Source organism: Aphelocoma coerulescens, chromosome 1A (genome assembly GCF_041296385.1).
Source record: "Aphelocoma coerulescens isolate FSJ_1873_10779 chromosome 1A, UR_Acoe_1.0, whole genome shotgun sequence".
In the NCBI taxonomy this organism is placed as follows: Eukaryota; Metazoa; Chordata; class Aves; order Passeriformes; family Corvidae; genus Aphelocoma; species Aphelocoma coerulescens.
In genome coordinates, this window is record NC_091014.1 from 42,629,070 (window position 1) to 42,655,830 (window position 26,761).

The 26,761-nt window shown below is 36.5% G+C and overlaps 1 protein-coding gene and 1 long non-coding RNA gene across 3 annotated transcripts in view; one reads left to right on the forward strand and one right to left on the reverse strand.

The window, feature by feature from the left end:
- Positions 1 to 371: 371 nt before the first annotated feature.
- On the forward strand, positions 372 to 25,604 carry LOC138102092 (uncharacterized). The gene is made up of 4 exons (XR_011147305.1): positions 372 to 463; positions 7,520 to 7,555; positions 8,583 to 8,709; positions 25,520 to 25,604. It is a non-coding gene; the product is annotated as an uncharacterized lncRNA (long non-coding RNA).
- The window catches only part of SLC6A15 (solute carrier family 6 member 15), a 37,451-nt gene continuing 35,008 nt past the window's right edge, over positions 24,319 to 26,761 (reverse strand). For both annotated transcript variants that reach the window (XM_068999848.1, XM_068999857.1), the window contains exon 12: positions 24,319 to 25,668. In XM_068999848.1, coding sequence (XP_068855949.1) covers positions 25,297 to 25,668 — 372 coding nt within the window. In that variant the 3' untranslated portion in view covers positions 24,319 to 25,296. The remainder of the gene's footprint in view (positions 25,669 to 26,761) is intronic.

Genomic DNA, 26,761 nt, shown 5'->3' on the forward strand with positions numbered 1-26,761 from the left:
GCAGGTGACATTTCCTGAAGTGTCTTAGGAGGCTATTTCACAAATACTGCAGAGGCATCTGGCTGTCCCATTTTAAAAAGCTCTGCATTTCATATTTATTTCACTTGTAATCTTTTGCCACTGATGTTGTATCGAGAGACTCCTCTTCCTAAATAAATTCTTTTTGTGTTACTATTACTTTTGTCTGATGTGATGAATCACTGTGAATCAGCACCAGGTGATTCAGAGGCTGTACCCTGTACGGCTGCTGGAAATTGTAATCAAAGAGGCCAGCTTGATTGGTCCTTGCAGGGATAGTCCCATGTATATATATGAAGTTCCCAAAAGCAGGTGGCTATTATCTAGGTAATGAAACTCAGTTAAATGTTTGGGGTTGTTTTAGGGCTGGTGGTGAGGAAATTGTTGGGGTTCTTTTTTCTCACCCTTTATCATGAGGAGGTTTTATCTTTGCCTCCTTTCTGAGGTGGGTTGCTGGTTTTATTTTTTTTTTACTAACTAGAAGTGAGGATAGCTCAGGATGAGTCAGAGTAATGCAAACTTCAGTGGTCTGTATGAATGGCTTTGACATTTATATGGTAGTGGCATGTTATGACTAGGTAACTAAACTGTAGGTAAAGCTAAGAGTAAGGCTGTAAAATCTCAAGTTTGAGTATAAATCTTCTTTTGAGCACACTCAGTTTATACCGGTAGAAAAAATGTGACACAATAATGGTGCTAACTCAAACAGAGCAGTTGAAATGAAGCTGCTTTGCAAAAACTCTGAATAACATGTTTTTATCTTGTACACAGAACTGTTTGTATGTATTTGAAAAAACAGTTAACGTTTGCTTAAATCAGCTGAGTGAGAAGGGGCAAGACCAGGGGTCAAAGACAAATCCAGTGACTATTATAGACCTGTTTTCTATGATTGGTACAGATGGTACTTTCTGACTCTGTCAGCTGAAGTCCAGCTGTGATGCTCCTGTGTTACCTCTCCACTAAGCTTCCAATAGATCATTACTCATAAATAAGTCTTTTAGGCTGATTTTGAAGGAAATCCAAGGTAGCCCCACAGATAACGTTGTAAGATGTTTCATCTGCTTGGATTTAAGAAGTTTGTTATAAAAAGCTAGTCCACAAAGTGTTTATTATGGTGTGCTCTTGCACCCTCTGCAACAGCATTCTTGTGCTTGCTTTTTTAATCCATGTGTGGTATTACTCCTATGAGTAAATAGGTCTTATCCAATCCAGATGTTGCACAATCTTTTCATAAACTCGCCAAGATATCTGATGTTAGAGCTGTGATGTCATCCATGCTCTATCCACCAACACATTAAAACCTTGCTCTCCTAGTCACATACAGCTAAGCACCTTTTCAACTCACATTCCTACCAAGCCAACTTCTGCAAAGTAGTTTGAAAGCCTCTTCTTTCTTTACTGTTGACCTTGTTGCAGCACATCAAACATAGATGGTTTGGTACTGGGGAATGACTTGCCTGGCTAGAAACTAAGCTGGTAAGGGTGATCTGTGGGATAGTCTTGACACAAAGTTTCATTAGCATAAATGGGGTGCCCTGTGTACCCTGTAGTATGTCCTTCGTACACGATGTGATGAATGGTCAGGTACAGTGGTTTGAAGTCAGCTTTTAGAGAGCTGTTCAAAGAGAATGTTCTTGTAGCATTGGTGTTTTACCTCATTGAAACCAGTGAAGTTAGAGCCCTGCTGAACGTCTTCATGGTGACTTGCATCTTGAGGTGTTTAAGAGCATGATTCTAAATTAGTAAATTCATTTAATAAATAATGCACAGAAACCATCTACACTTTCCTTAGAACAAAGTGGATATTTTTGCCCTCTTTAATAAATGTTACGTCACCAGTGAACACCAAAAAATAAAAGTTCCTATGGAATACAAAATAGTGTTTTTTCATTTTTATATGAAACTCTAATACTGCATCTCTGGCACAATGGGATGCTGTTCAGAGAAGAAAATTAACAGCACTTTCTGTATCACTTTGTCACTCAGAAATCTGCCCTTGAGCGAAAACTTATTTTTTCCAATTTTTTGGTGTAAGTGAAATCCAGAGCAACCAGCAAAAGAACAGGCAATGCTGTTCTGCAGGAATGTAATACAGTTAGTTTCCCATCTCTGCTGGAACCCTTACTAAAATTCAAACTCCAGTTTTCATGTTATTCAGATTTTTTTCTTCTTTAATATTTTTACTTTTCCACTGAACTCTCTCTTGCCGAGATGTTACATTATTCCTTCACTGAGAGTCTCTGGTTTATGCTTCTGTTTATCTTTCTGTCCATCTGGCTGTACATTTGTGGCTATGCAACATATAGAAACATAAGGCAAAGAGTTTTCAAGATGAGTTCTTAGGTAATATATTGAATTTACATGCTTTATTATGTGTTTTTTATTACCTTAAGACAGCGTTAAACAAATGAGTAGCTTCAGGTAGAACTTTTAGTCTGATCAATTATAGACATTTAATTTTTTAACCATTGCTTCTTCTTCGACATCTTCTGTCCCTAGTCATCTTGAAGAAGCCTTTATATTTGAAGATGTGGACAGTGGAACAGTTGTTCACATAGCTGTTATGGTTTATATTTTCTGTTTAGTACAGAGCAACTTCTGAAAAGTACGTGAATGAGAAGTAACCAAAGCCACAGAAGAGTGAGCTTAGTACTATTTTACACCCTAACCTCTCATGGATACCCTCAGGAGTGAAAATATCATTCCTCTCTGTAATCCATGTAATTGCACACATTCCGTCAGATGAAATATGGGGGCAAAATGATTAACTCATATTTTTTATTATATTGCATGTTTTACAAAGATTGGTTATTAAATAACCTCCTGAAATATATCTCTTAGTGTGAAAACATATATAGTTTCATTTATTTAGCATCTGTTGGCCTGTGAACTCAGACCTGTGCAAGTCCTTATCCTTGAAGCAGGCTTACCCTTATGAAATTTCTGTAAGTCTGACAATACTAAAGGAAACTAATTGTACATGTGATGATTTATTCTCTTAATACAGAACTTACATATATCAGCAGAATAATGTAAATTTTGCATAATTGTTAATAATGGTATAGGAACCAAATTTAGGCAGGTCAATAAAATGCAAATGTTTATTAAATAGTGTGAATCGATAATAAAAATGTGCAAGTCTCAGGATTTCAGCTAAAACAACTGAGAAATTGAACAAGTTCCAATGTCAGTCTACAGGGTATAATTTCATTACTTGCATACTTTTATAAACTCAACCACTTGCAAAAAACTAGGGTTAATTGGAAAGTAAAGATGGAGAAAGTTCCCTATAAGCATATTTCACCCTTTCCTCTACAATTTTTAATGGGAATTTTTTTTTTTTTTGGTCAAACCTAAAACCCCAAACACTGATTTTTCTTCTTTAGGAAACTGAAACATGGACATTTTTGTCCATAAAATTCAGAAATTTGTGTATGTGTTGGCTAGAGTCAGAATTCTTGCCAAAGTCTTGTATTGGTCAAAAGAGTTTGAGGAAAGCATACGGTCTTTTCATTTAATTGAAAACTAATTCAGCTATTGAATAAACATCGGTAGAAAATATTTCTTAGCACCAATAATAAACCAAATACTGTGTGATTTTGGCTGTCCACCCAAATGAGCAACCACTTACTCATCTTTCTGCCATCAAACATCGTTTTTAAAGGATTTGATGACAGTGGTGGCCGGGATAATAAGGTTTCATGTTCTGCAATTCTATTCTGAATTTTTAAAGTGCTTTTGAACCTTTCTCCTTATTTCTCTGCAGCTGAAACACTTCAGGGAAAATATGGCTTTAAAAAGGAGGGGGAAAAAAATGCAAGTTATTATATTGAAATTTTTAGAGCACATAAACACCAATTTCATGTTTCATTTTGTTTTAAAGTAAATACTATAAGTAAATATTTTGCCTTAGAAAGCAAAGAGATTTCTGAGGGTTTAGATTATGCAATTATCTGAAGTCCACAGAAGAAGCTTGTATTGGCTGAAGCCTGTACTTTGCAGCTATAAAAGAAGTAATGATTTAATTTATTTCTTTCTTGAATAAACATCTAAAAGCCAACAGTAACTCAGTTTATGAAAGTACAAATATTAAATCCTACAATAAAAAACCCTTTCCTGTTTTGACCTTGAGAAACATTTCACTGTGTGGTCTGGACAAGTACTTCTGGTCAAATTATGATAATGAGTCAGATTTTATCTCTGCTTTGTGTTGTGAATTGGGATGGCAATTAATGTGGAATCAGTTTGGGAGTCATCCTGTATAAAACAATATACATTATTACAGGAGGCTGCAAAAGGTAGGATTTCATGTAATGATTTGTCATCAACATACATTTACCCTTCTGCCTTTTGGCATGAAGGCTGGATAAATCATGTTTCCGTACCCAAGCAATATAACTTTGATGAATACTGTAGCTTTGGGAACACCTGTGCATCAGCCATGTCATGCTAATAAAGATTAAAGATCAAAATGCTTAAATAATTCACCTGTTTTACATCAGAGAGAGACAGATTCTGACAATACAAGACAAGCTAAAACAAACAGAATATAGAGGAGAACAGGAATTTCCTGTGAAAGTCATTGAATACTCCAGATGTCATTGTGTAAATATAATCTGAAAAAACCCCAGGGATCACTTTTGTGTACTGTAAAATAAATTGGAATTTGAACATTTTACTCTGTCCCATCAATGTGTATTCACCATTGCATTTCCAGGTTCAGTTTTAAAAGCTGTACCCTTTTCAAATGGTGTGAAACTGAAATGTAAAAGAAATATAATACTGTATTATGTGCAGAACAAAAGCTTATTATACTTCAGAAATAGTTAATAAAATTCAGTCTTGAAATAGAAAATAGATTTGCAAAACAGAAATATGAGATAAAACTTTTGTCTCAATCAAGAGGACTTTTCCAAAAATGTGAAATGTAACAGAGAACAAGGTTACATTTTTGTCTCATTTTTAACAGCTTGGAAAAAAGAGTACTAGAGCCAAAATGTTGCCTTTAATGTTATTTTCAATGTTCCACCATGATTTTTATCAGACATCTCCCTTTATAAAAGGGCCTTTTTTCTCCTTCCATGTTGGGGCCAGTCTTAGTACAGAGCAAAACAGATCTTCATTTCCTTTTTCATTTTTGACATAGTTAAATGGTGAGAAGAAACATACCAGTCTGCGACTGATGTGTTCCCACCCTCTCTTTTCTCTTTTGTAAAATGAGATGTCAATAAAACCTTAAATCATTTCAAAGTGTTAGTTACAGAAAATCTAACTATCTTAGGTGCTGAACATAATAGGAAAATCACAAGCCATGTTTTAAAGAGCATCAGTTTTCAACTGGTTTTACAAGGACTCGGCAAAGAAGGTGAAAATAAACCAAAGTATGTTTAAAAAAAAAAAAAAGAAAAATATTTGAAGGAAGACTTCTTTCAGCACGGGGGAAAAAAGCTAAAACAATAAAAACCAAGGCTTTTTAATAGGTGTGGGGGAGGTACTTGCAAGCAGTTGAAAAGAATCAGAAAATGAGAAATCACAGGGCAAAAAAAGTTTAAAAGGTGAAAATAATGAAATGTAAATAAATGAAACATAAATCAGGACCAGACTGGCTAGAATAAATTGAGCAGAATTTACAAGGGAAGAAAGAAATAAAAAGAAGCAGATTTATTTCAGAAATAAAGGCCCTTCAAAGAAATCCAGAATGTATAAGAAAGTTGACCTAAGTGAAATGATGTGCAGTTAAAACTGAAAACATAATTAAAAGTAAAGTGGTTGGAAATATTATTATGAACAAAAACCTGAATACCTAAAAATTGAAAAGAACAAAAAAATAAAAATTAATATTGCAGACTGAAATATAAAACTCAAAGTAAATAAAATAGAATTTAATTCAGAGTGCAAAAATAATACGGCACAAAAAGCTGCAAGGCTTCAGTCTGTTCATTTCTAAAACCTACCTCAATGGAAGAGACTTGGCCTTCATTTTAAATATACAAATTAAAATTGGAAACCATTCCTTTCCACAGGGAAAAACAATGTTGCCACTTTTTATTTGCAGCACAGTTGAGTTTGGTTTTTTTCTTACAATTTCTCAACACAGAAGTTGAAAACACACTAAAAACAGAAATCTGGTTGTTTTTTTTTTTAATTTTATTGACATTACTTTGGCAAATACATACCCTGAAATAAGATAAGATAATATTCCTTCTTCCCTGATACGTGGTAGTAGCAGGCCTGATATCTTTGACTCTCTTGTCTGACAAGTGGCTACAACTGGACACAGAAGCTTGTTCATACAAAAGCTGATTTTTTTGCACGTAATTTTATACCAAAGGACAAAATTAATATTTTGTTTAGTGAGAGGAAGGATAAGCGAAGAAAATCAAGTTTCTATCAGCTTTCTTGAAGTTCTGTGAAAGATGCTATTTAATGTTCTTAGCTGAGCAAGGAGTCAGAATCAAGTACATCTTTATTTTATATACTGTTATAGGTTACTTGAGGTAGGAAACTGTTCTTTTTCTGTACTCATGGTGAGCTCTGCAGATTGCATATCTGGTTCCTGTAGAGAAGGGATAAACATTTAACTCATCACAGACTTAAAGGTAATCTGGTATCTGTGCTTAAATGCTCTTCCTTTTCACTTAAGCTCTCTCCCAACTTCAGTTGGAAATCAATGAAAAATAAGAAACTTCATTGTGAGTCTGTTGAAATGAGGCTGCCAGAGTATGTTTCAGATATTTATTTTTTTTTTAAAGATCTAAACTTGCTAATAAGTTTTTATTCATAGTGTTGCCTTAAATTTACTGCCTATATTAAGTATCTCTACAATAAATGGTGCTATTTATTGTTCCAGAGTAATTTTCAGGTTATAGTATATGGATCAGAACTAAGGAAAATCAACACTTCTGAAATTAAAATACCATGTCACCTTCATTTTCTTAAAAAACCCTTTAAGAACACAGCATGAAGTTATTCTGATCCACATTTACAGTAAGTGTGCATGCGAGAAAGAGATTTTGAAGATATAAAATCTTATTAATGAGTATTATATTTCTTACTATTGGAATAATAATGTACCATTCTCTTTTTGAATAGAGTATTTTATTTCAAAGTATTACCTTTGGTTACTGTTATAGAAGCAACCCCAACAGTTTTAAAGTTGCTTTTAAAACTTGTGTTGATGGCAATAACAGTGAACTTGTGTTTCCTTTGAAAACTCTGAAATGTATGGAACATGCAGCTATTTGAAAAGATATCCTTAAATCGGAAAGATTCCCTAATCTGACATGGAAGCTGGATAACAGAGGATAGCTACTCTCCATACTATAGAAATATTTTCTAATTTCATATAAACAAAATGGAAATGGAAGTGTTCTTTATGATTGTATCCTTAAATGCATATTCATGGCTGGCATTGAGCAACAGAATTAGAGAAATGGACATTGCCTGATGATTTGGCTAATGTTTTCATGCTGAAAGACAACTTCTTTCCTATTCTCTGCAGGTCAGCTGGCACAAGGACTCATGATGGAGAAAAATGGTACTGTCTCATTTTGTTGAAAAAGATAAATGTCACGGACACCCTTCACTGGAATTGCAAATCCTTCATGATTCATAGGCTGACATATAGGGTCATAGGCTTGTCACAGCAATGAGAGCATTGACACAGTAACGGGCTAAGAGAAGATGATGCTTACAATGAGGGAAAGGAAGGATGGACATCTGTTAGTGTAGCCTTTGGCTACACTAGGTTCCTGGACAAAATCCTACAAACTATATTTCATAAAATATGAGCTTAGGTGTCAGGATCATTAGAATTTTTCTTGGTTTCTTTCTGCCATACTCCTATTATTTCAACCCACTGCTGCTGGGTTTTGACCCATTCAGACAAGGATTCTGTGTTGCTAAAACCCTTCATTGAAAAAGGAAGGGAGTGGTTACTATGGACATTATGCAGCCTCCTCTGCCTCAAGCAGAGTTTCTGAAAAAGCTTTGTGAAAATGAACTTTTCCTAAGGAGAGGAGGGGGAAAAAAGTAAGAAAACTTTCTTTGCTGTTTTGTCCATTCTTACTGTGACAGAGAGGAGGTTTTCCCAGTTTCAAATAATTAATGAGTCTCCCAGTTAGACTATGTGGCTACACTTTAGCACAAATTTCAATACTGTTCTTTGTTATCCACAGTAAGTTAAATCATCTGTATCAAACATTATTTTGTTGTACGAAAACTGTCTGAAGGAACACTATCAAAGTTTTAAAACAAGAGGTATTGAAGTTTCAGAAAGATGATTAGCTGCTCCTTGTCACAAAACTGATGCATGATTTGGAAGTTGTAAATACAGTTATTCTTTATCTATGGAAAAACAGCAGATATGAATACAATGTGCATTTGTCTTTAGGCTGAGAGGACATTTAAAGAATGAGAATGAAGAATACAAAGGAATCTAGTTAATATGTGTGTGGTTAATGATTTTTAGTATGTTTACTGAAAGAAAACATGAAATTGTTCTTCATTAAATTTGTAGATGACACACAAAGAGAAAGGGTATTTATATTCAATTTATTTGGCAGGGTGTGGCAGCAGGGGAGCTGCTGAGGTGGCTGCTGTGAGATCAGACGAGCTTAACCCAACAGGGTCTTTTCTGGTGCCACACACAGGCTCTGGAGGAATTTGAGAAAAGGACAGTAACCAAGAGAGGTAATGGAAAAATCTTGATCTGAATATTACCAGAAAGTGTTATACTTGTGAGGAATGTTTTGTAGTTGTAATGTGGTGTAGGGGCAAAGGGTGTGGTGTGCATGTGTTGTTCACCGGTGTCAGTGCAGTCATGATATCAGTTCAACTTTGGTGGACAATTCTCTTAATCAATGTATGTGAAGTTTGTCTGGACTGTGTGATGAATGTATATTTTAATGATAATTTTTAAATATGTGTTTCACAGAGGTGAGGGGGGGATGTCTGGGGGGCAGATGGTCCAAGTATAGGCAGAATAGATAAAAACTGAAGGAAGCTGCAGTCTGTAGGGGACCCACACTGCAGCAGCTCTGGAAGAGTTACAACCCATGGGAAAGACCCTTGTTGAAGAAATTAATGAAGGATTTTATCCCATGGGAGAGACCCTACAATGGAGCAGGGGAAGAACATGAGGAGGAAGGATCAGCAGACCTGAAGCAACCCCATTCCCCATCCCCCTCCCCCACTCAAGGGTGCAGGGCGCAGAGGTACAGGAGTCAGGAGAATCTGAGCCTGGAAAGAAGTGGGAGTGGTGAGATGTATTTAGTTTTGGTTTTGTTTCTCACTATCCTACTCTGTTTTTAACTAGAAATTAAATTATTCTTCCTTAGTTTTAATCTCTTTTGCCAGAATGACAGTAATTGGTGAGAGATCTTCCTCACTCAGCCCATGAGCTTTTCAGCTTCTATTGTTCCCTTGTCCTGCTGAGCAGGAGAAGAGACAAAGTGGCTGGGTGGGCACCAGTGGGCTGGGTGACAGCCAGCCAAGGTCAACCCACTACAGTATTGAACAATGAAAACTTTCTTATCAATATCTATGTTCTCTGCAAAGTCTGTGCAGTTAAAAATAAAGTCAATAAGCTACACAAACTGGAGGGCAACTTTTAAAAAGCAGTGACTAAGAAAAAGGTACTGAGACAACCAGCTGAAGGATAATAGGTTGAAAACGCTTTCTGGTAAGTGCAATTTTTGGGAGTGTTATGGTGAATTTCTTATGTGTAAGCAGAACATAAGGATTGGAAGGTGCAAGTGTAGATACTGTGATTTCCTACTGCCTTTCTCTGCGTGGCACTTGTGAACGGATTTTTTTGATGATGATGTCTGCATCTGGAGTTTATTCAAGAGAAAAATAAGGCGATTGCATTACTTTCTGTAGGTAAGTGTGGAATAAATTTCTTAGAGTACAGACATATTTAACAGGAAGATATTTCACAGTATGCAGTGGCTGGAGGCTTATATAAGACAAATTCAGATTAATATTGAGGAATTCCTTTTTAACACAGAGTAGCTAGCCATTGAAATAGCTTTTCTAGTGAAGCATTGAATTTTATATCATCTGCAGTCTTTAAATAAAGGCTAGATAATTTTTCTAAAAGATCTCCAGCTCAGAAGTTTCAAGGTGGATACATCACTTACCAGTTTAAAGTCTACAGCTTCTACAAGCAGGTCAAGATACGATGATGCCTGATAGACTTGAAATCTGTATTAATTCTTAAGAGGGATATTAAATGTAAATGATAGATTGGAAAAGTAATTGCCAATAACAACGAGGAAACTTAGGCACAAATTTAGTGAAGTGCTTTTAGAGGTGAAAAAGGCAAACACAGACTTGTTTTATAAACACAAAGGTCTGCATCCAAAAAAACCCGTGTATTCAATGCATGACTAGTGATTTCATTTTAATGCATCTTACTATAGGTTTTATCTTGTAAGATAAACCGGAAAGATTTTGGAGAAAATCAACAATTCAATAGGACAAAGTTTCTTTTTTACTGTGATATTTGTATTTAATTATGTACATTTCATGTCTGAATGATGACATTTTTTGGGTACAAATGACAAGGAAAGCAAAAAGAAGCATGGTGCAGGATGCTCAACTTCCTGTATACTTACCCCTAAAGAAACCTGGTTTAAAAGTAGGATCACTAGCATTTCATCACATCCAGAGTTTTGATGTTTTCAGTGTTCATAAATCAAATGATATTTTCTGGAGAAACAGCTCTAGACTAGGGTGAAGCCAGATGCTTGTCACAAACCATATTGCAAATATAGTAGCAGATCATTCGTTATGACTATAGCTATATACCTCCATTCAAGCTGAAACTTTCACTGTTTTTTGGAGGTGTTTACAGAATGTTTGGAGAAGAAGAAGAAATTTCTCATAAATTTATCTAGCTTGGAACAATTAGCATAGCATTGGTCCCTGAACTTTTCAACAACAAGAAGCTGACTCCTACGCCGTTGCTGACAGCAGAGGAGAAACCAGCAAAAATAAGGTTCCTACCATTAAACCTGGATCAAACTTACAATTAAGCAAATAACTGTAAAAGGCTGTTATGGCTGACACCACACAAATGGTTTTTTTGCTTTCCAGTCTGTGTATTCTATCAGAGCAACCATATGCTTTTATTATATTAACAATAATGCTTTGCTCCAGAAAACAGCAGTGATATATGATTGATTTGCCATTGTTCTGTACTTTACCATGTGGTTCTTGCTATGCTTCAATTTAAATACAGGCTTTATTGCCAACAGCTTTATTCTACATCCCTCCAAGATTGCTTTCACACAGTAGGAATAGCAAGGAAAACTGCCAAAGGAAGGCCAAACTTTTCACATAGCACCTGTGCACAAAAGAGTTGCACATCACTAGTCTGTCAGAGGGCAGACCAAATTGATCAGTAGGGTTCCCTTTTCTTTAAAGGACAGTGTGTCTTGTGGAAAAACAATGTCTGAAGTTTGACCTCTTGCTATGCACTTCCTCATCTGACAAATAGAAATTAGGTTTTTTCCCAGTTCATATGAGGGCTGTTCAGATTTGGGAGTCACGTATAGCAGAAGTTATTTGGTATGAAGTCTATTTTCCGTTCTGCTTTGATTCTTCCCCCTGGCATTAGCAGCCTACCTGGTCTAGCCAACTGTGTTCTCTCCTTTTCTGGATGGCATTCACAGGCAGCTCATTTTTCACCTCCACACTGGAACAGAGTTTTCCTGGAGTAGTTCTTCTTTCTAAGAATTGAGGATGACAGCTCAAATGTTCTTAGAGCCTTTGCTAAATGGATTTTGGATGGTCTCTTAAGAAGAGGCAGAGCTGGATACTGATCAGGATGTCTTGCTGTACTAAACTAAGATACATGGGTGCAGCAACCTTAACCTTTTTTTCATTTTCTCCTTGACTGCAGGGAACAGGCATTGTGTTAAACCGCAGCAATGTAGATTCAAGTACAGGCAGAGTTTGGAATAATTTTATTATAAGTATCCTTCGATTCTTTCTCTTCTTGTGGGGCCCACCAGTTAACTAACTAACTAACTAACTAACTAACTAACTAACTAACTAACTAACTAACTAACCTGGCACTAAACCCCCATCCCTGCACCCCTTAGAATATAGGAATTTTAACAAGTGGAGCTGATTTTCTTTGTGCAATAGGTGGAGTGGCAGCCACTGACATATTCCAGTATTATATCCTACTTCTAAACAATGTTTACCCTGAAAAGCATATTCATCAAGTGTAATCCTGTATCATGAAATCTTTTAGTCTCCATATTATATATCAGCTGATTTCCACTATCTTTTACTCTTCAAAAAAAATTAGAAATCTCATACAGATGTGATTACACAGATTGCTGGGTGTTGATTATGTGTTAGTCCCTGGGAGAAGGTATAGCCCTATTCATGAAATTTTAGAAGATACACCAGGGTTCTCATTGTGTGGTTTTATGAAATTAGGATGCATTCAATTGGTTTCCTTTAAGTTGTCTATTATTTGGTTCCTGTTTTACATGAGGATAAAGAGTACTTTCCAAGTACAAAACTAGACCATTTTTATATCAAATACTTCATCTCTAGCCACAAAAGCAAAAAGCTATTTCCCTAGAAAAGCTGTGAAATGGATCATGCAGTTGATTTAGGAAAATTGATCTTTGCTCATAGTAAAATATGACTACATGGTAAGTGGGTATTTCTTTTAAGTAGCAGAGATAATGAAATTTCTTCCTGGCTCATACTTCTGGATAGAAACAAATAGGCACAAAGTTCTCAAGGCAGGGGTGTTTTTACCTTTAGAAATATGTCTCCATTCATATTTTTAAATTAAATTTATTTTCTGTATATAGAGAAAAGAAATTTAAGGTCTATTGATAACTGGCTTTTTCTGCATTTTGAGGGGTTTCTGTAGTCCCTTGTTACTAGACAGAACAAAACACTAAAGCACTACATGTATTTTTTTCCACTTATTTGGCTGGCAGCTCTGTACATTTTCAGCAGCTACATGGCCATGCTGAACTGTGTGTTTTTGTGTTCATGAGTTGTATGTTTCCAAAGCTCAGAAGTCTGATTCAAAGAAACTATGAAAATGCACAGGCAGCAGAAATGACAACCTACAATATCTTCTGTGGTTCACGATGGATGTGAGCCAAGACTTCTGACTCCTCTTACTTTGTGTGGGTGGTCACTTGACAAGTTATCTGCAGTGATATTACTAATACACTGATACTTTTATTTGAAGTCCAAGCCTATCAGTTAGAATGAAATCATGCTGAAGAACAAACACATTTTACAAGGACAGTGAAAACTTTGTTTGAAATGAAACTTAGCCTCATGAAATCCACGGCTCTGGCAAGTGTCTCCAAGTGGATAACCTATTCATCACTACCAGTTTCTGCAGTGGGTTGAGGAAAACTATCAACATAACACCTCGTTCCCATGAGCATCAAAACATCCCTGCTGCCAATAATAACCTCATTTTTATGACTGTATAACCTGCCAGCATCTAAATACAATTATTAGCCTCAAAACTGTGGAGAAAACAACTGCTTTGATTTTGTGAGCTGAGTACTCACAGATCCCCATTACACAATAGTCCTAATAAGAAATCCAGGTCTCATATGGCCTGGATTTCTAGGAAGAGCTGCATGTACATCAACTACAAAGTTATTCCACTTAATGCAAAAGCCACCAAAGCAGCTAAACATGGTAGAGTTTTTTCTGAAAAAGATAAATATATCCTCCCATTACAAATAAAATTAGGCATTAATAAAAGGTTTCAATGTGTGCTGATCTCACCTGTTTCTTTGATTTTTTTTTTTTTTTTTTTTTACCAGAAATAACTGGGTAAAATGTGATATTTTCAAGAAAATTTCAGTACCAAATAAGCATCTTTCTCCCACAAAGAATTTCTAAGGACCTATCAACTTCAGCTTGTCAACTTTGCAAAATGATTACAAAATCCCAAACCCTCCTTGAAACCTGCACATAAACCATTATTTTTATCCTGCAGTTCTCAGGATAAAAAAAAAGCCTTGCCTGCAGCCTGCATTCCTCTGCATGTGGTGTGACTGAATCAAGCCTGAACTAAGAGTGCCAAACTACAGCGTTAAACTTCTTGAGAAGAGCTCCAGCTCAGGTCCCTGCTGGATGCTTTTTCAAGTTCCATTCTGTGTGTGGGCAGCATTAGGTGTCATGCTCTCTAACCCCCTTCATAACTGATTACCTCAAGCCTGTATCCATAAAGCTGAAATAATATGCGCAACACTGTGTTGAATGGGCTGGATGCACACTTATGATTACACTTGAAAATGAAACGGGTAGATATTCTGCCCAGAATATAGTGCTCTATACTGCCATAATGGAGGAAACGTAATAGAGTGTCACAGAAAACTCTCAGGCATTTCTGTCATTGAGAAGAATGGTTTTCATGAGGATTGACCAATCTATCTCGGTACCAATCCATATTTCTGTCTTCATTAATCTATTTCACAAGAGATGTGCAGTGTTTCTCCAGATATGTTGCACAGATTGGAATCCATGCTCTTATCAGCAAATGTTTTAACATTTAACATTTAACAAAGCATTTTAACAATGTACAGTGAAGGACTCACAAGAAATTAAAATCTACATTTGTTTACAAATCTGTTAATCTCAGATGGTATTTTACTATTTCATTTTGAATTTGTGAGCAAACTTTTGACTGAAAGGCTAAAAATTAACCTGAATCTCATTCTGCCTTAGGAGGGGCATAATTTTATTATCCTGCAGATCAGGTAATTGTTATTGTTATTACAATAATCAGATTCCTGCTGGTACTGAAATTCTGTACATGTATTTCAGTCCCAGTGTAGTGATATACCGGTAGAAAATTGAATCAGTAGATCAATGACTCTTGCCTTTACAAAGACAATTTCTGTCCTAACCAGTCACAGCCTAACTAAAAAGGAAAGTGAAATTACTTATGAACCTCTGAAAGTGCAAAGCCATCTTCCTTCAGAGAAAGCATGAGCATGTATTTATGTCTCCAAGTGTCCCTAGTATATGTGGCTTAAGATACAAGCAACCTCAGCCATATCTGAGATCCCAGGCTATGAAAAATCTATGCTCTGGCTAAGTTAGATGGTGGTGATTGTTTCTGGTGGAGAGGAAAAGTCAAGGGATTCTCTACTGCCTGTGGAGCTGCCTGAGTCTAATACTGACTGCAACAGACCTAGGACTTTATCACTGCTAATCCAATATAACTTTCCTTTGCTAGAGTGCAGCTAGAATTCCTTATGCCTTCTTAAAAAAGAAACTCAATATAAAAATAGAAAACTTTTATTAGCTAGTAAAAGAATTCCCACTCTCTTATTTTGACTGTCTTCAATGTAAATTGTGAAAAATTTATTGTTATGGGAATATTAAGATAAGGGTGGCAACATATTCAGAGTTTATGCAGAAAATGACAGGTAGAAGAGAGATTAATTAAATGAAATCACACACGAAATCTCTGTCAAAGTTAGGTTTAGAACTGGTATTCCCTGATGCATAACTCTGTACTTGGACCTTAAGCAATTCTCTCCTTAAGCAATCCTCCCACTTGCTGATTTGGAGGTTTTTACAATGTTACCAAGCATTACTCGTTACAAAGATGACAATCTCTCTGCTTTGGTAACAAAGTTACCTCAGTGGAATCAGCTCCCAAACCTGTTTTTTTTGTTGTTTTTGTTTATTTGTTTGTTTGTTTGTTGGGTTTTTTTTTGTGTTTTTTTTTTTGTTTTGTTTTTTTTTTGTTTTTTTTTAATGAAAAGTTAGAGGTGAAAAGTTAAATGTGAGGAAATATCATGTATAGAACCACCTACAAGCATACTCTTCCCTCCCATGAAAGATATTGTCTGGGGAAAGGATTTTTTTACAACTCATATAATTATTTTATATAGCACCTACCAATGAGTAGAACTGTCTCCTCCATGTGGAAAGGAAGCACTTGCCAGCAGATATTAATTCTTTCTAATGCTGGTGATGATGCAGGCATATTAGTTCAAGGCTAGACTGTCAAACATAAATTAGGAGCCAAATGACTGAAAATCAAAAAGATACTGCCCACCCTGCACAGTTTGGCACAATTATGTGACATGTGAGTCAGGATAAGTAGTACATTAAAGATTCAAAAATCAAAATCTTCATTCCTAACGGTTGCTTAGGGACATGTCTTCAAAAGATTAGGCTGTGTGACACCTGTTAAAGTAAATAGAAGTTTAAAGCTTGAATCTTCTGTCCCACGTTCAAGACTTTCCTCATTGTATCATGACTTTCCTCATACAGAGCATGAAATATCATAAAACCCTTTAAACCCTTAAAACCTGAAGTCAAAATAAGGCGTTAATCCCTTTGGTTTATGCCACACCACCTGACTCACCTCTTCAGCATCATATAAACAAAAAAAAGATGAAGAGAGACATTATTTTGTCAGTTTTGAAGGGGTTTACTTGTGTATTTTTTCTTAAGAAAGGAAAGTGAAGAGGAATATAACTGAGCATCACAGTTAGTGTCTCATTTTGTTGCTGTTGCATTTTCTCCCCATTTCAACAATTGTCATAAATCTTCTGGGGTTAGGGAGATACAGACTGGGGCAGCAGTGATGCTACCCCACAAGTTGCTTCTGCGCAAAAGGGCAATTGTAAGACAATTCAAGATCTCTGAGACTCAGCTCTTGTTCTATTTGCATTAAAGAATTATATCTAGGTCTCACTAAAGATTTGTCCTTTCTCAGTAAAACACTGTCTTGAGGGAACAGTAGGTATCCCCTACCAAGTATGTTTTCTATACTACTGTCTGTTAGTACCTTGCCTGAAGCAAAACCCAATTTTCCTCATTTCTAGGCACAGCCTTAAACTCTGTTACACCACATGCTGAATTTCTGAAGTTTTTTGCCTGGGCTGCACTCAAAACTTCAAATATGTCTGTAAATGTGCTAGGAGTCAAATCTCAGACCTGACATTGGACACATTTGCAGTCTTTAAAGAAATGGCTAAGTAACAATATGCTGTTAAATAAAATTAGCTATTCAATATTATGACTGTGATTATATAGGTCAATAGCATACTCCATCACACTTCAAGACTTCCTGAGTCAGTTCAGCAGCAGCAAGCAGGCAGAGTTAAAAACTAAAAGAGAGGCAAATTATTACATTCACTTTAAAGAAAGGATTAGGCACCAACATTTCCCTCACAACTTTTTCCAGAGATTATTAATGTGCTTTAATAAGAATGTGCTTTATGAATTCAATACGTATTGTGAAAGTTCATATACATAAGATAGGCTTTTTACTGACATAGGGGATTTAAGAACTGCTCCTTCTAGATCAAAATTTAGATTATCCAGTCATACATCTATCTCTGTCTTGGTTTAATGCTACATGACTGAGCAGATATATTAATTTCATTACTAATAAACTAGAGATATCCATTCCCTACCCCACTCCAAGAGTCTATTCCTTTCCTGACTGTATAGCACCTCCTCCCTCCTGCATCTATGCTTGCACTCATTTCATCCTGTGGTGAATCAGTTTGATTCACAACTTAAGAAAAAAAAAAAAAAATGGAATAACAGGTGAAGCACTTTGCTGAGCTAATGAAATAGATCTGTCTGTGAAGGTCTGATGAATACGAAAGTGGGCAGGAGTGAGAGTAGGAAGATTAAAAAAATCTCTTCCTCCACTTCCCCTTCACCAAACTGCTAGATTTGCTCAGCTCCTTGTTCAGCACATCCCACAACAGGTGCTTCAGCAAAGAATGAAGTTTTGCAGAGAATGAGAGTTAGATCCCTGTGTCTTTTACACAGACAATACAGAGATGCAGGATGTGTTCACAGTCAGATTGTGATCTAGGCCAGACTCCTTCTGAGCTGTGCACTGCTGGCACAAGCATTTTCTGTCCAGCACAGCAGTACAGGCCCAGCTTCTCTGCATTCAAACTGCAAGGGCAATTAAGAAAACAAATGTAGATAATTCAACAGTGATTTTTTGTGTGTATGTGACAAACACTGTTAGGCTGCTTCTGCAATCTCCAGATACTTCAACAAACTGTTGAGTCCTGAAGATTGCTGATTCTGTAAAGGGAAAAAGATATATATAGAAGGATAAAAAATGTCATCCCTGAAAACAGAAGAAAAAGACTGTGTAAAGAAGCTTAAGAATTCTGATTCATTTTGTTCTATTGGTTTTTAATGATTGTTATAAAGTCATGATTGAGTCACACCAGTGTTTTCTATATGGCTATATGGCCATATATCTGTACTCCATGTGATGTCTAATTTTCAGCTACTTGACAACTGTAAATTATGTAAAACTCTTGAGAGACTGGATACTTTTGCAGTTTTTTATTTGTTCATAACATAGTTTTCATAGATAGTACAGAATATTTCCAAAGCTGAAAGCAAAATTCCATGTTTCTTTAATTGGTGGCAGTGCAGGTTTAAGCAATTTCTACTCTCAGCCCTTCCTTGCTGTCTCCACACCACCACATCCATTGTGCCAGCACAAGTGTTTGTGCAGCTTGTGGTGAAAATGGGAACCATCTGAGAAATCCTGGGGCAGCAGAAAGGAATCAAAATCAAAAAGAAGCTTATAACAATGTGTGAATTAAGATCTATGAGAAGCTGACCTTGCATTGTGACATCTATGGGGTCTATGAAGGCCTTTTTAAATTGACCCTAAAGGATCAGAGGTCTGGAGAAACTTTTAGTGTCTCTTATGAAATTTCAAAATATGTCTAAAGAACCCTCTTCTTTACTTATTTCAAACCTCTTTCTCTATCAAGTGACCTTACTTTTAGCCGTTTGCTGCTTTAAAGATTCTTTATCGAGCAATATTACACTTTATTTGAAAATCAACCTTCTTGAGGAGTTAAAACAGATCCTTAAGTGCCAACTGTTCCACCCCCTTTTTGCTCTTCTCTCAGAAAGTAAGGTGAATTTTTGCTAGATATATGTTTATGTTTACATATAGCTACAGAATGTGTACATATAATGTTTGCAACAGTTTTGAAAGACACTATTTTTTTTGTGTCAGGTAAGCAATTTGTCTTTTTTGCTGCCTATGGGAGTGCAGAACATTCATGATATCTTTATTGAATACAATATGCATGTAATAAAACACAGTTTTATTCGAAGTATTTTATACTTGAACAGAGCTGAACATTTAATTTCTGTAGAGACCCACAGACACTGATGTCTCACCTGCCTATTTGGCAGTTTCTCCAGAGTGCCTCAGTTCCTTCTTTTTTTGGTAACAAGGGGTTCTGTCACAAGTCTCACACCAAATGTTGCCCATTTATAGGCATGTAATTTTGGAACACTTCACTGTCCAGATGCATTGCATATGGGAGGCTGGGTATCTGGTTTCCATTCCAGGGACCAGGCAGTAAAATGCATATCGTTTAGGTGCTTTGAGATTTTAGCTAATTTCAAATCTGTGAATAATGGTTGGAACTATTCATATCCTTGATAGTAGGCAAATGCCCAAGAGATTTACTAAAATGTTAAATCACAGTAACACAGTGGTCTCCAACTCAGAGCTTTTCTTCACAAACTCATTTTCAAACTCATATGCTCATACATTGAGTTTTCTGTGCTTTTAGGTAATTATTATTCTCCTTAAACCTTAAATACAGGAAAAAATTTCACTGCTATTTTACCCTGATAGTTACCCTGATCTTCAGATCAGACAACTAAAATGAAATAATTTTGGAAGGCAGCATTTCCTTAACATCTTTCCCCAGAACACCTCAAAATTCACTATGAAAAATAATCAAGCTCTTCAGTATGTCAGAGGCACTTGAGTACTTGAAGGAAAATTAATTCTGGCACAGCTCAAGTCTTTCTTCCCAGCCCAGTGTTCTCCTGTCCTGATTCATTCCGCCTCTCTCCTTCTCCCCCTATGCTAACAAAACTTCAACTACCTTTGATTCATACCTCTGTTTAACAGCTATATCTTACTGCAGACTATTTCTTCCAAAAGCTTGATTACACCGTACTTTACCCAGCCATCAAAATCTGTTTTCCTCCTGAAGCCCTTTTTCTTCCTCCCCCATACCCCTTTATCTTTCTGATCACCTACTACCTATTCAATTTACACTTTGTCATTCAATGAGTGAGTCTTATTTCCTCAGTATCTTTTTCCTTCTTCTTCTAATGTGTTCCATTTCAGTTCCACCCCCTTTCATCAGTCTTTTGACATGTTTCTTAATTCTTTATTTTCTGGATTGCAAACCTGACTCTTTCTTTGTATGTGTTTCCCTTTTGCATGAATCAAAAATCTGAAAATCTACTAGACTTGCTTTGAAGGAAATTTCCTTTGCCTTTTCACACCATTCTTCTTTTCATTTATCAGTTCAGCTTCTTTCAGTTAAGAGAGTATTTCACATCTTTGAACTTCTAGTGCTGGGAAACACATTCTTTTTCCACCTATTGAGTTTGGGTTGGACATGAAAGATACAGAGGGCATCAAAAAACAGAAAATGACATGGGACTGAATAAAAAGAGAACGTCTACATCTGTTTTTTCACTGAATATATTCTTTGTCTGAACACCCTAATTTAAAGACTATGCCATGGGAGTTCCCACTGCCATTCTGTGTATTTTGTTGGGAAAAAAAATCACCAATAACATGTATTGATGCTGATTTCAGATAAGAGGGTCTTGGTTAGTATTTTTCATTTATTTAGTAGTCAGTAATGATGAATAAAGTATAACTGGAAGACATGGTGGTTCTGTCAGAGCTAATACTTTACAGTAGAGAAATACTTTACACCATCCCTACCAAACGGGTTAAACAGATACCCAAGTCATGTTTACTGTACTACTTTTAAAACACTACTGTATAACTTTTAAAACAGTACCAGATATCTCAGTAGCTGCTTTCCTCAGAAGCAATGTCACAGGCTAGAGTCAGTCCTTCAGCTGCCGCCCCTTCTCAGTGTTCCTTGCTACACCCCCAACACCTTTCATCTACCTCCTGGCAACTTTAAGAATTTACTGATGATGGCAGTGAGAAGCATTGAAGTTTTTATATAAATAATAGTGTTAGTAGTAATATTTGAGTCAGGGATTCTCTTGCTCCACTAATTTGTCAGCTAATTACTTTGCTAATTTAAGAAATAAAAATAGCAAGTAATAGGATATTTAAGAAATAAAAAAGGCATGTTAGACAATACTGATTTCAAAATACTGATTCAAGAACCTTCTGCCTGCTCTCAAGACCCAGAAGTGTACTACTTGGCAATGGGATACTGACAGCTTGTTTTTGCTTCTGACAGCATTAAAAATTTGGGGGTTTTGAAAATAAATACCTAAATATGTATGAAAGCTGCTGAAGGAACAGACTAAAGAAGTTCTGAGCTTTAGCAATACCGTGATCATCCATAAGTCTTGTCTTGATAGAGAATAAAAATACATTACTCTGCCCGCCTCAAAACTCCTGAGCATTCCATCACTAAGAGACACGATATATGAGCACCATCCAGTGGCAAAGAACGTAAACTACAACCTATATTTTGACTTCCTCCTTTTTCCTCAAACCACGGAATCTAACTAGGCATTTAGAAGTTTGCATCACATTTCCTGCACCTTTTTAAAATTCATGTAACCATATTTTTTCTAATTTCTCAAAGATGTGGTAGGAGTAGAAAGCTTTTTTTGAATACTCTGCATCTCAGCTAAACAGCACAATTTGAGTCTTCCATGGTGGTTAGTACAGGCAAGTATTTTCAGAGTATCTAAAATCTTTTGCAAATACATCCTTTTTTTCCCTCTGCTACTGCTACCACAATCATTACTGATTTCTCCTTAGTATGACAAGACCACTGTTCCCCTTATGGCAGCATAAGGATCAACCAATCCATATCTGTTACTTCCTGAGAATAGGGTTACAACTGTTCAATTTTTCCCTCCCTTTTTCATTCTTAAATCTTTTTCTTTCCCCCCCCCCCCCCCCCATTTTCTTTTTCTTCACTGCTTGATACTCTATAAGGTATCAATAAAATTTTGATCCATCAAAAAATACTAAAAACAGGTATCAAGACTGCATGTCTATCCTGCACTTCACAGAATTTGAGAACCTCCACTAAGAGTACAGAGGTAATGAATGACATGGCCACCATTTGTGCCATACTGATGGTGACTGATTCTCTTAAATTTCTGTAGCAAAATCAGATCCCACAAAGAATATTGGTAAGACGAACCTTAGGCCTTCTGAAATAATTTCATATTCATGTATCACTGCTAGAACTATGTCACGTGGCAGCTGGTTATACTGTCCTTAACATTGCTACTGGGTAGCATATTTACATGCATGCAAGTCTCAAATAAGTAGAGCCACTTCATTTTGCCGAATTTCAATAGAAACGAACGAAAAGAAATCCGAAGACTTTCAGGCTCCAAGATGCAGGATCCAATTATATTGGAAATCTATTTTCACTTTCCACATGGATGATTTTGTTCTTAGGCCATTTCCAATTGTGTAAGACTCAATTAGGATTTTCTTTAATTTTAAGCATGACTGACTTTTGCAATGATCTTTTCCTTAAACCATCCCACTCACCCACCCCAAATTAATTGTAGCTATGACTGACAGGACATGCAGACATTCTGGCTTTTAAGTAGACAAATATGAAACTTCTCTTTTCTGCCTTCTTTTACTACTTTGCTCCCAAAGTTGAAGTACCAAAGCAGTGTAAATTCCCTTGGCTTTAACAGCAAATGTACATACAAACTCCTACTTTGTTTCAGTAGTTCTATCAGTAATATGTAAGAACCTGGATGTAGCACTTTATAGTAATTACTTCTAGGTTTTTTAAATCTTCACATCTAGCTATTTTTTTTGACCAGTCCTGCTTCTTTAGGCTGGACAGACTGCCTTTTTAAGACCATCGTACTAAACCAGGCTAAAGAACTTCTGCACTTGAGGGTGTTCGATCGTAGTTATTATCAAATTAGGAATTGAACATCTGACAGTAGACAGGACATACTTTCTGGGCTTTCTCAAACCTGAAACATTTCATGAAACCGAGGTGACATGTGCTAACTGGAGCTAATAGGAAGCAACCAATTGAGAACTAGTGGTTTAAATGAATGCAAAACCTTAGTACTCAATTAAAAGTGTTCAAGTAAAGAGCAAAAGGGCAGACATGTATTTCCCAGCAGAATAATCTTCAGCACTCTGCTAAAGTAGCATTAGTCTCCTTTGTGATACATTAAACAGAAGTAGCTATTGCACTGTAATAGTAAGATCTTGCTCACATTCATTTTAAGAGCTCTTCTGTAGAAGCAAATATTTGACCATAACTTCACATTGAAAACTAGGGTCTGTGTAAGGAAAGTACAGGAAACTCACCCATAAGAACAGAATTCTGTGGACTGGGCACAGAGGGATGCATGGCAACTACCCCAAACAGTCATTTTAGAAGCCTGATGGGGGATGATGGTGGAAGTTTACAGCTGCTCTGCCACAGCAGCAATATTTTGTACATGCTTGCTCTGTCTCTAATGGTGATCCATTACATACATGCTATTATCACCAATACATCAAAGAAAAACCCGCTTAAATTATGCCAGCTCTACCCCATATGTTTCAATATGTGCACTGTAGAGGACTGCTTTAAATGCTTTTTTATGTGTACAATTTCTAACATATGTAAAATAAGCCTGGTAATTAAATATAGCTTTTTGTCAACTAATGCTACTTTCAGACCATGGAAATTATTTCAAAAGCTCTCAGAAGTAGAAATTATCTGGGATTATTCTCCTGTGACAAAAGAGTTTATCCATAAGGAATTTTATCAAGTTGCTTAAGTGCTTTGGTTTAAGATTTTGCGCCTTTCCATTTATCTGACATAGCTTTTCCACACTGACATGCTCAAAACTGTACTCTTGACACAGACTCTTGAGCTTCAGAGACCTGCATTGATGAATTAATCTGGTTCTTTGATGCTGGGACAATGTAAGTAGGTTCTGCTCCTTGCTTATTAGGGGTAGCAAAGTCAGAATTTATGCCTAATTTTCAAACACTTTAAGGTAAGGAGTAGATCACATACCAGCTTCCAGAGTATCCTGCCAGTTTACAGTGCTACATCAGCCCCTGTATTCACAGTAAATGGCCCTGTCCAATAGTTTATTAAGATGACTGATTTTTTGTTTTCAAGTTCTTTTAGCATCTGTATTCATCTGGTAAATGACATTCTTTCAGATAGTCCAGATGAGGAAAAAGCAGGCTGTGTTATAATAAGTGTATTAGGATATCACAGAGAAATACCTTATCAATCTCTTTATTTGTAGGTTAAAATGTAATGCCATACAGTTCTTAACAATTACTGACTGAAAAAAATTATCTGCATAAAACAGAAGCAAAACTGAAGGAGACTAATTAAAAAAGCCATCTTGCTTCAACTTTTGAAACTATTACATACAGAATAATATACATATTTACATTACAAGTATATTATATAAATATAATATATATGTAATCTTGTAACCACAATAAATATCAAGGTCTTTTTTAGGCACACAGCATAGAAAAAAATGCAGAATCTGCACAATCCTTAAGATTCTTGGAGTGACTCACTCTAACATTGTTTTCACACTGAAAAAGCAAGTATTTTACACAAAATGTACAGCCACAGTTTATGCAGTCCCCAGTGAACAGGGAATCTTTGATCGCCTTCCTATAAGTCTACTCCTTGATTTTCTAATACTATTGCTCTATACAGCTATTACATAAGAAAATAGTTTGCAGGTTTGTTTTTTACTCAGCTAATAGCCTAAGTAATTATCAGTGCTAATAAAATAAGTACAGCATATCTACATAAGGTATATTACAGGTGTTTACACAAACATGGGTTTGGTGAACTACTACTGAGCTCACCATTAAGACTTGGGAGTCAACCTGAAATTCAGCAGAAAAAAAAAGGATTTTCAATGAAATAACCTCAGAGATATTTTATCATTTGAGTGAGACCTGTGCTTCAGAAATAGAAAGCTTTGAATTGAGAAATTAATTAAAAAATCAAATTCTTGGCTGTGCTGGCAGATGTAGGCTGCCATTGAATTCGAATGTGTTTCCTTCAGTGCAAATAAAAACTCAGAGAATTAATCCAAAGGGAGTTTTCTCAACCAGTACGTACAGTCGTGACTTTTTAAAGACTGTCACTATGAAGCACCTGAGATCGCACCCTATAAGTGAAGCTGAGCACTTCTCATAGCAGGGCTGTGATCAGTGAGAGAAACAAACAGCACTTTTTTTTCCTGTAGTTACAAATCAGACTCTGGCATGTCAGGCATATCTGCCATCAGGTACCCAATACCATAACGTCCATTTGGAGCAGTGTCCAGAGTCGGTGATCCAGTCTGTTTTCGATATATGTTTTTGCCGAAATTTGGAGATGGCACTTCACTTGGACTCTTCCCGTGAATCAGACTTGTATTATCTCCCTCCAGATTAACAGGTTCCTTTATTATCCGACCTCTTTTGTAGGATACAGATGCCAAACTACCAGAACTGTCATCGATAAGGTTGCAACGGCGCACCATGAAGACTATTGGGACTGGCAGTAGGGCCAACACCATCAAAGATATGCAGACGATCATTGCCCATGTTGGATAGCTGTGGAACTCTTCCATTGCCTGAGAAACACAGCAGAAAAACTATTAATACGTCTTCACCAGAAAAATAACAAAAACCTGCACTCTTCACTGAGGTCTGTGGCTTTCAAGCATATGCTCACCTTTTTGTCACCCTGCACGCACAGTGTGGGCACCACTACAGATCTCAAATTTGAAGAGTCATGGAGATGTAGGATTGCTATCTTTCTGCCAGTGAGCAGGACTAAAACACCACTGAACAGTTTCTGAGACGCTCAGAGCACTTTAGCAGCACACAAATCAAGATTTTCACTTTAGGCTTTGTTACATTTCTCTGTAGTTGTGCCCTGATCCATGGATGTCCATGGATCCAAGGATGTCCAGAACAGACAAGTGTGCAATGGTATCTGTAACTATGCCTGGAAAATTAGCCGTTGTTCTGTAGGCTAATAGGTGGTCTAGACAGGGACCATCTCAGTTACTGCACTTTGCATAAACTTCATGTAAACTATAATGCATTTACTAGGGCACTGACTACACCCCACACCTCTACTGCATCCATGCATCACTGGCCAACAGGCTCCGCTCACCTAATTTTGTATGTGGAAAGGAATGGCATGTTTGGTATTCTAAGGTATTTCTCCTTCTAATTTTTGAGGGCAAGAATCAAATGTTACAAGAGCATTTTTCTGAGAATCATATAGTTGTCTGGATAGAGGCAGGCATACTATCTATCTGTAGGAAAGCCAACCTCCTGTATTTACCCTTTACCTGTCTTTGTTGTGACTTCGCCCCTGGAGAATTTGGAAAAGTTTCCTGAGATTAATTTCTCTGACATTTTCTCTCTCTCCATTTTGCATAAAAAGCCCATAGAAACAGCTGAGGGCTGATGAGCCTACAATTAGCAGACCTCTTCCAATTTACCTTGACTGAATCTTTTTGAAGCCAATGCTCAGAACTGCCTTGCTGCTCACCCTGACAAGTTCTTACCAGAGACAGGTTTTAATACAGCTGCTACCTACACTGGGATATGTGTTCCAAAAGGGAAAAAATTATGACATTGCTAAATTTCAATATTTAATTCCACATAAAAAATCTGATGTGATATCTGAAATGACTTATGCAGTTATCACCT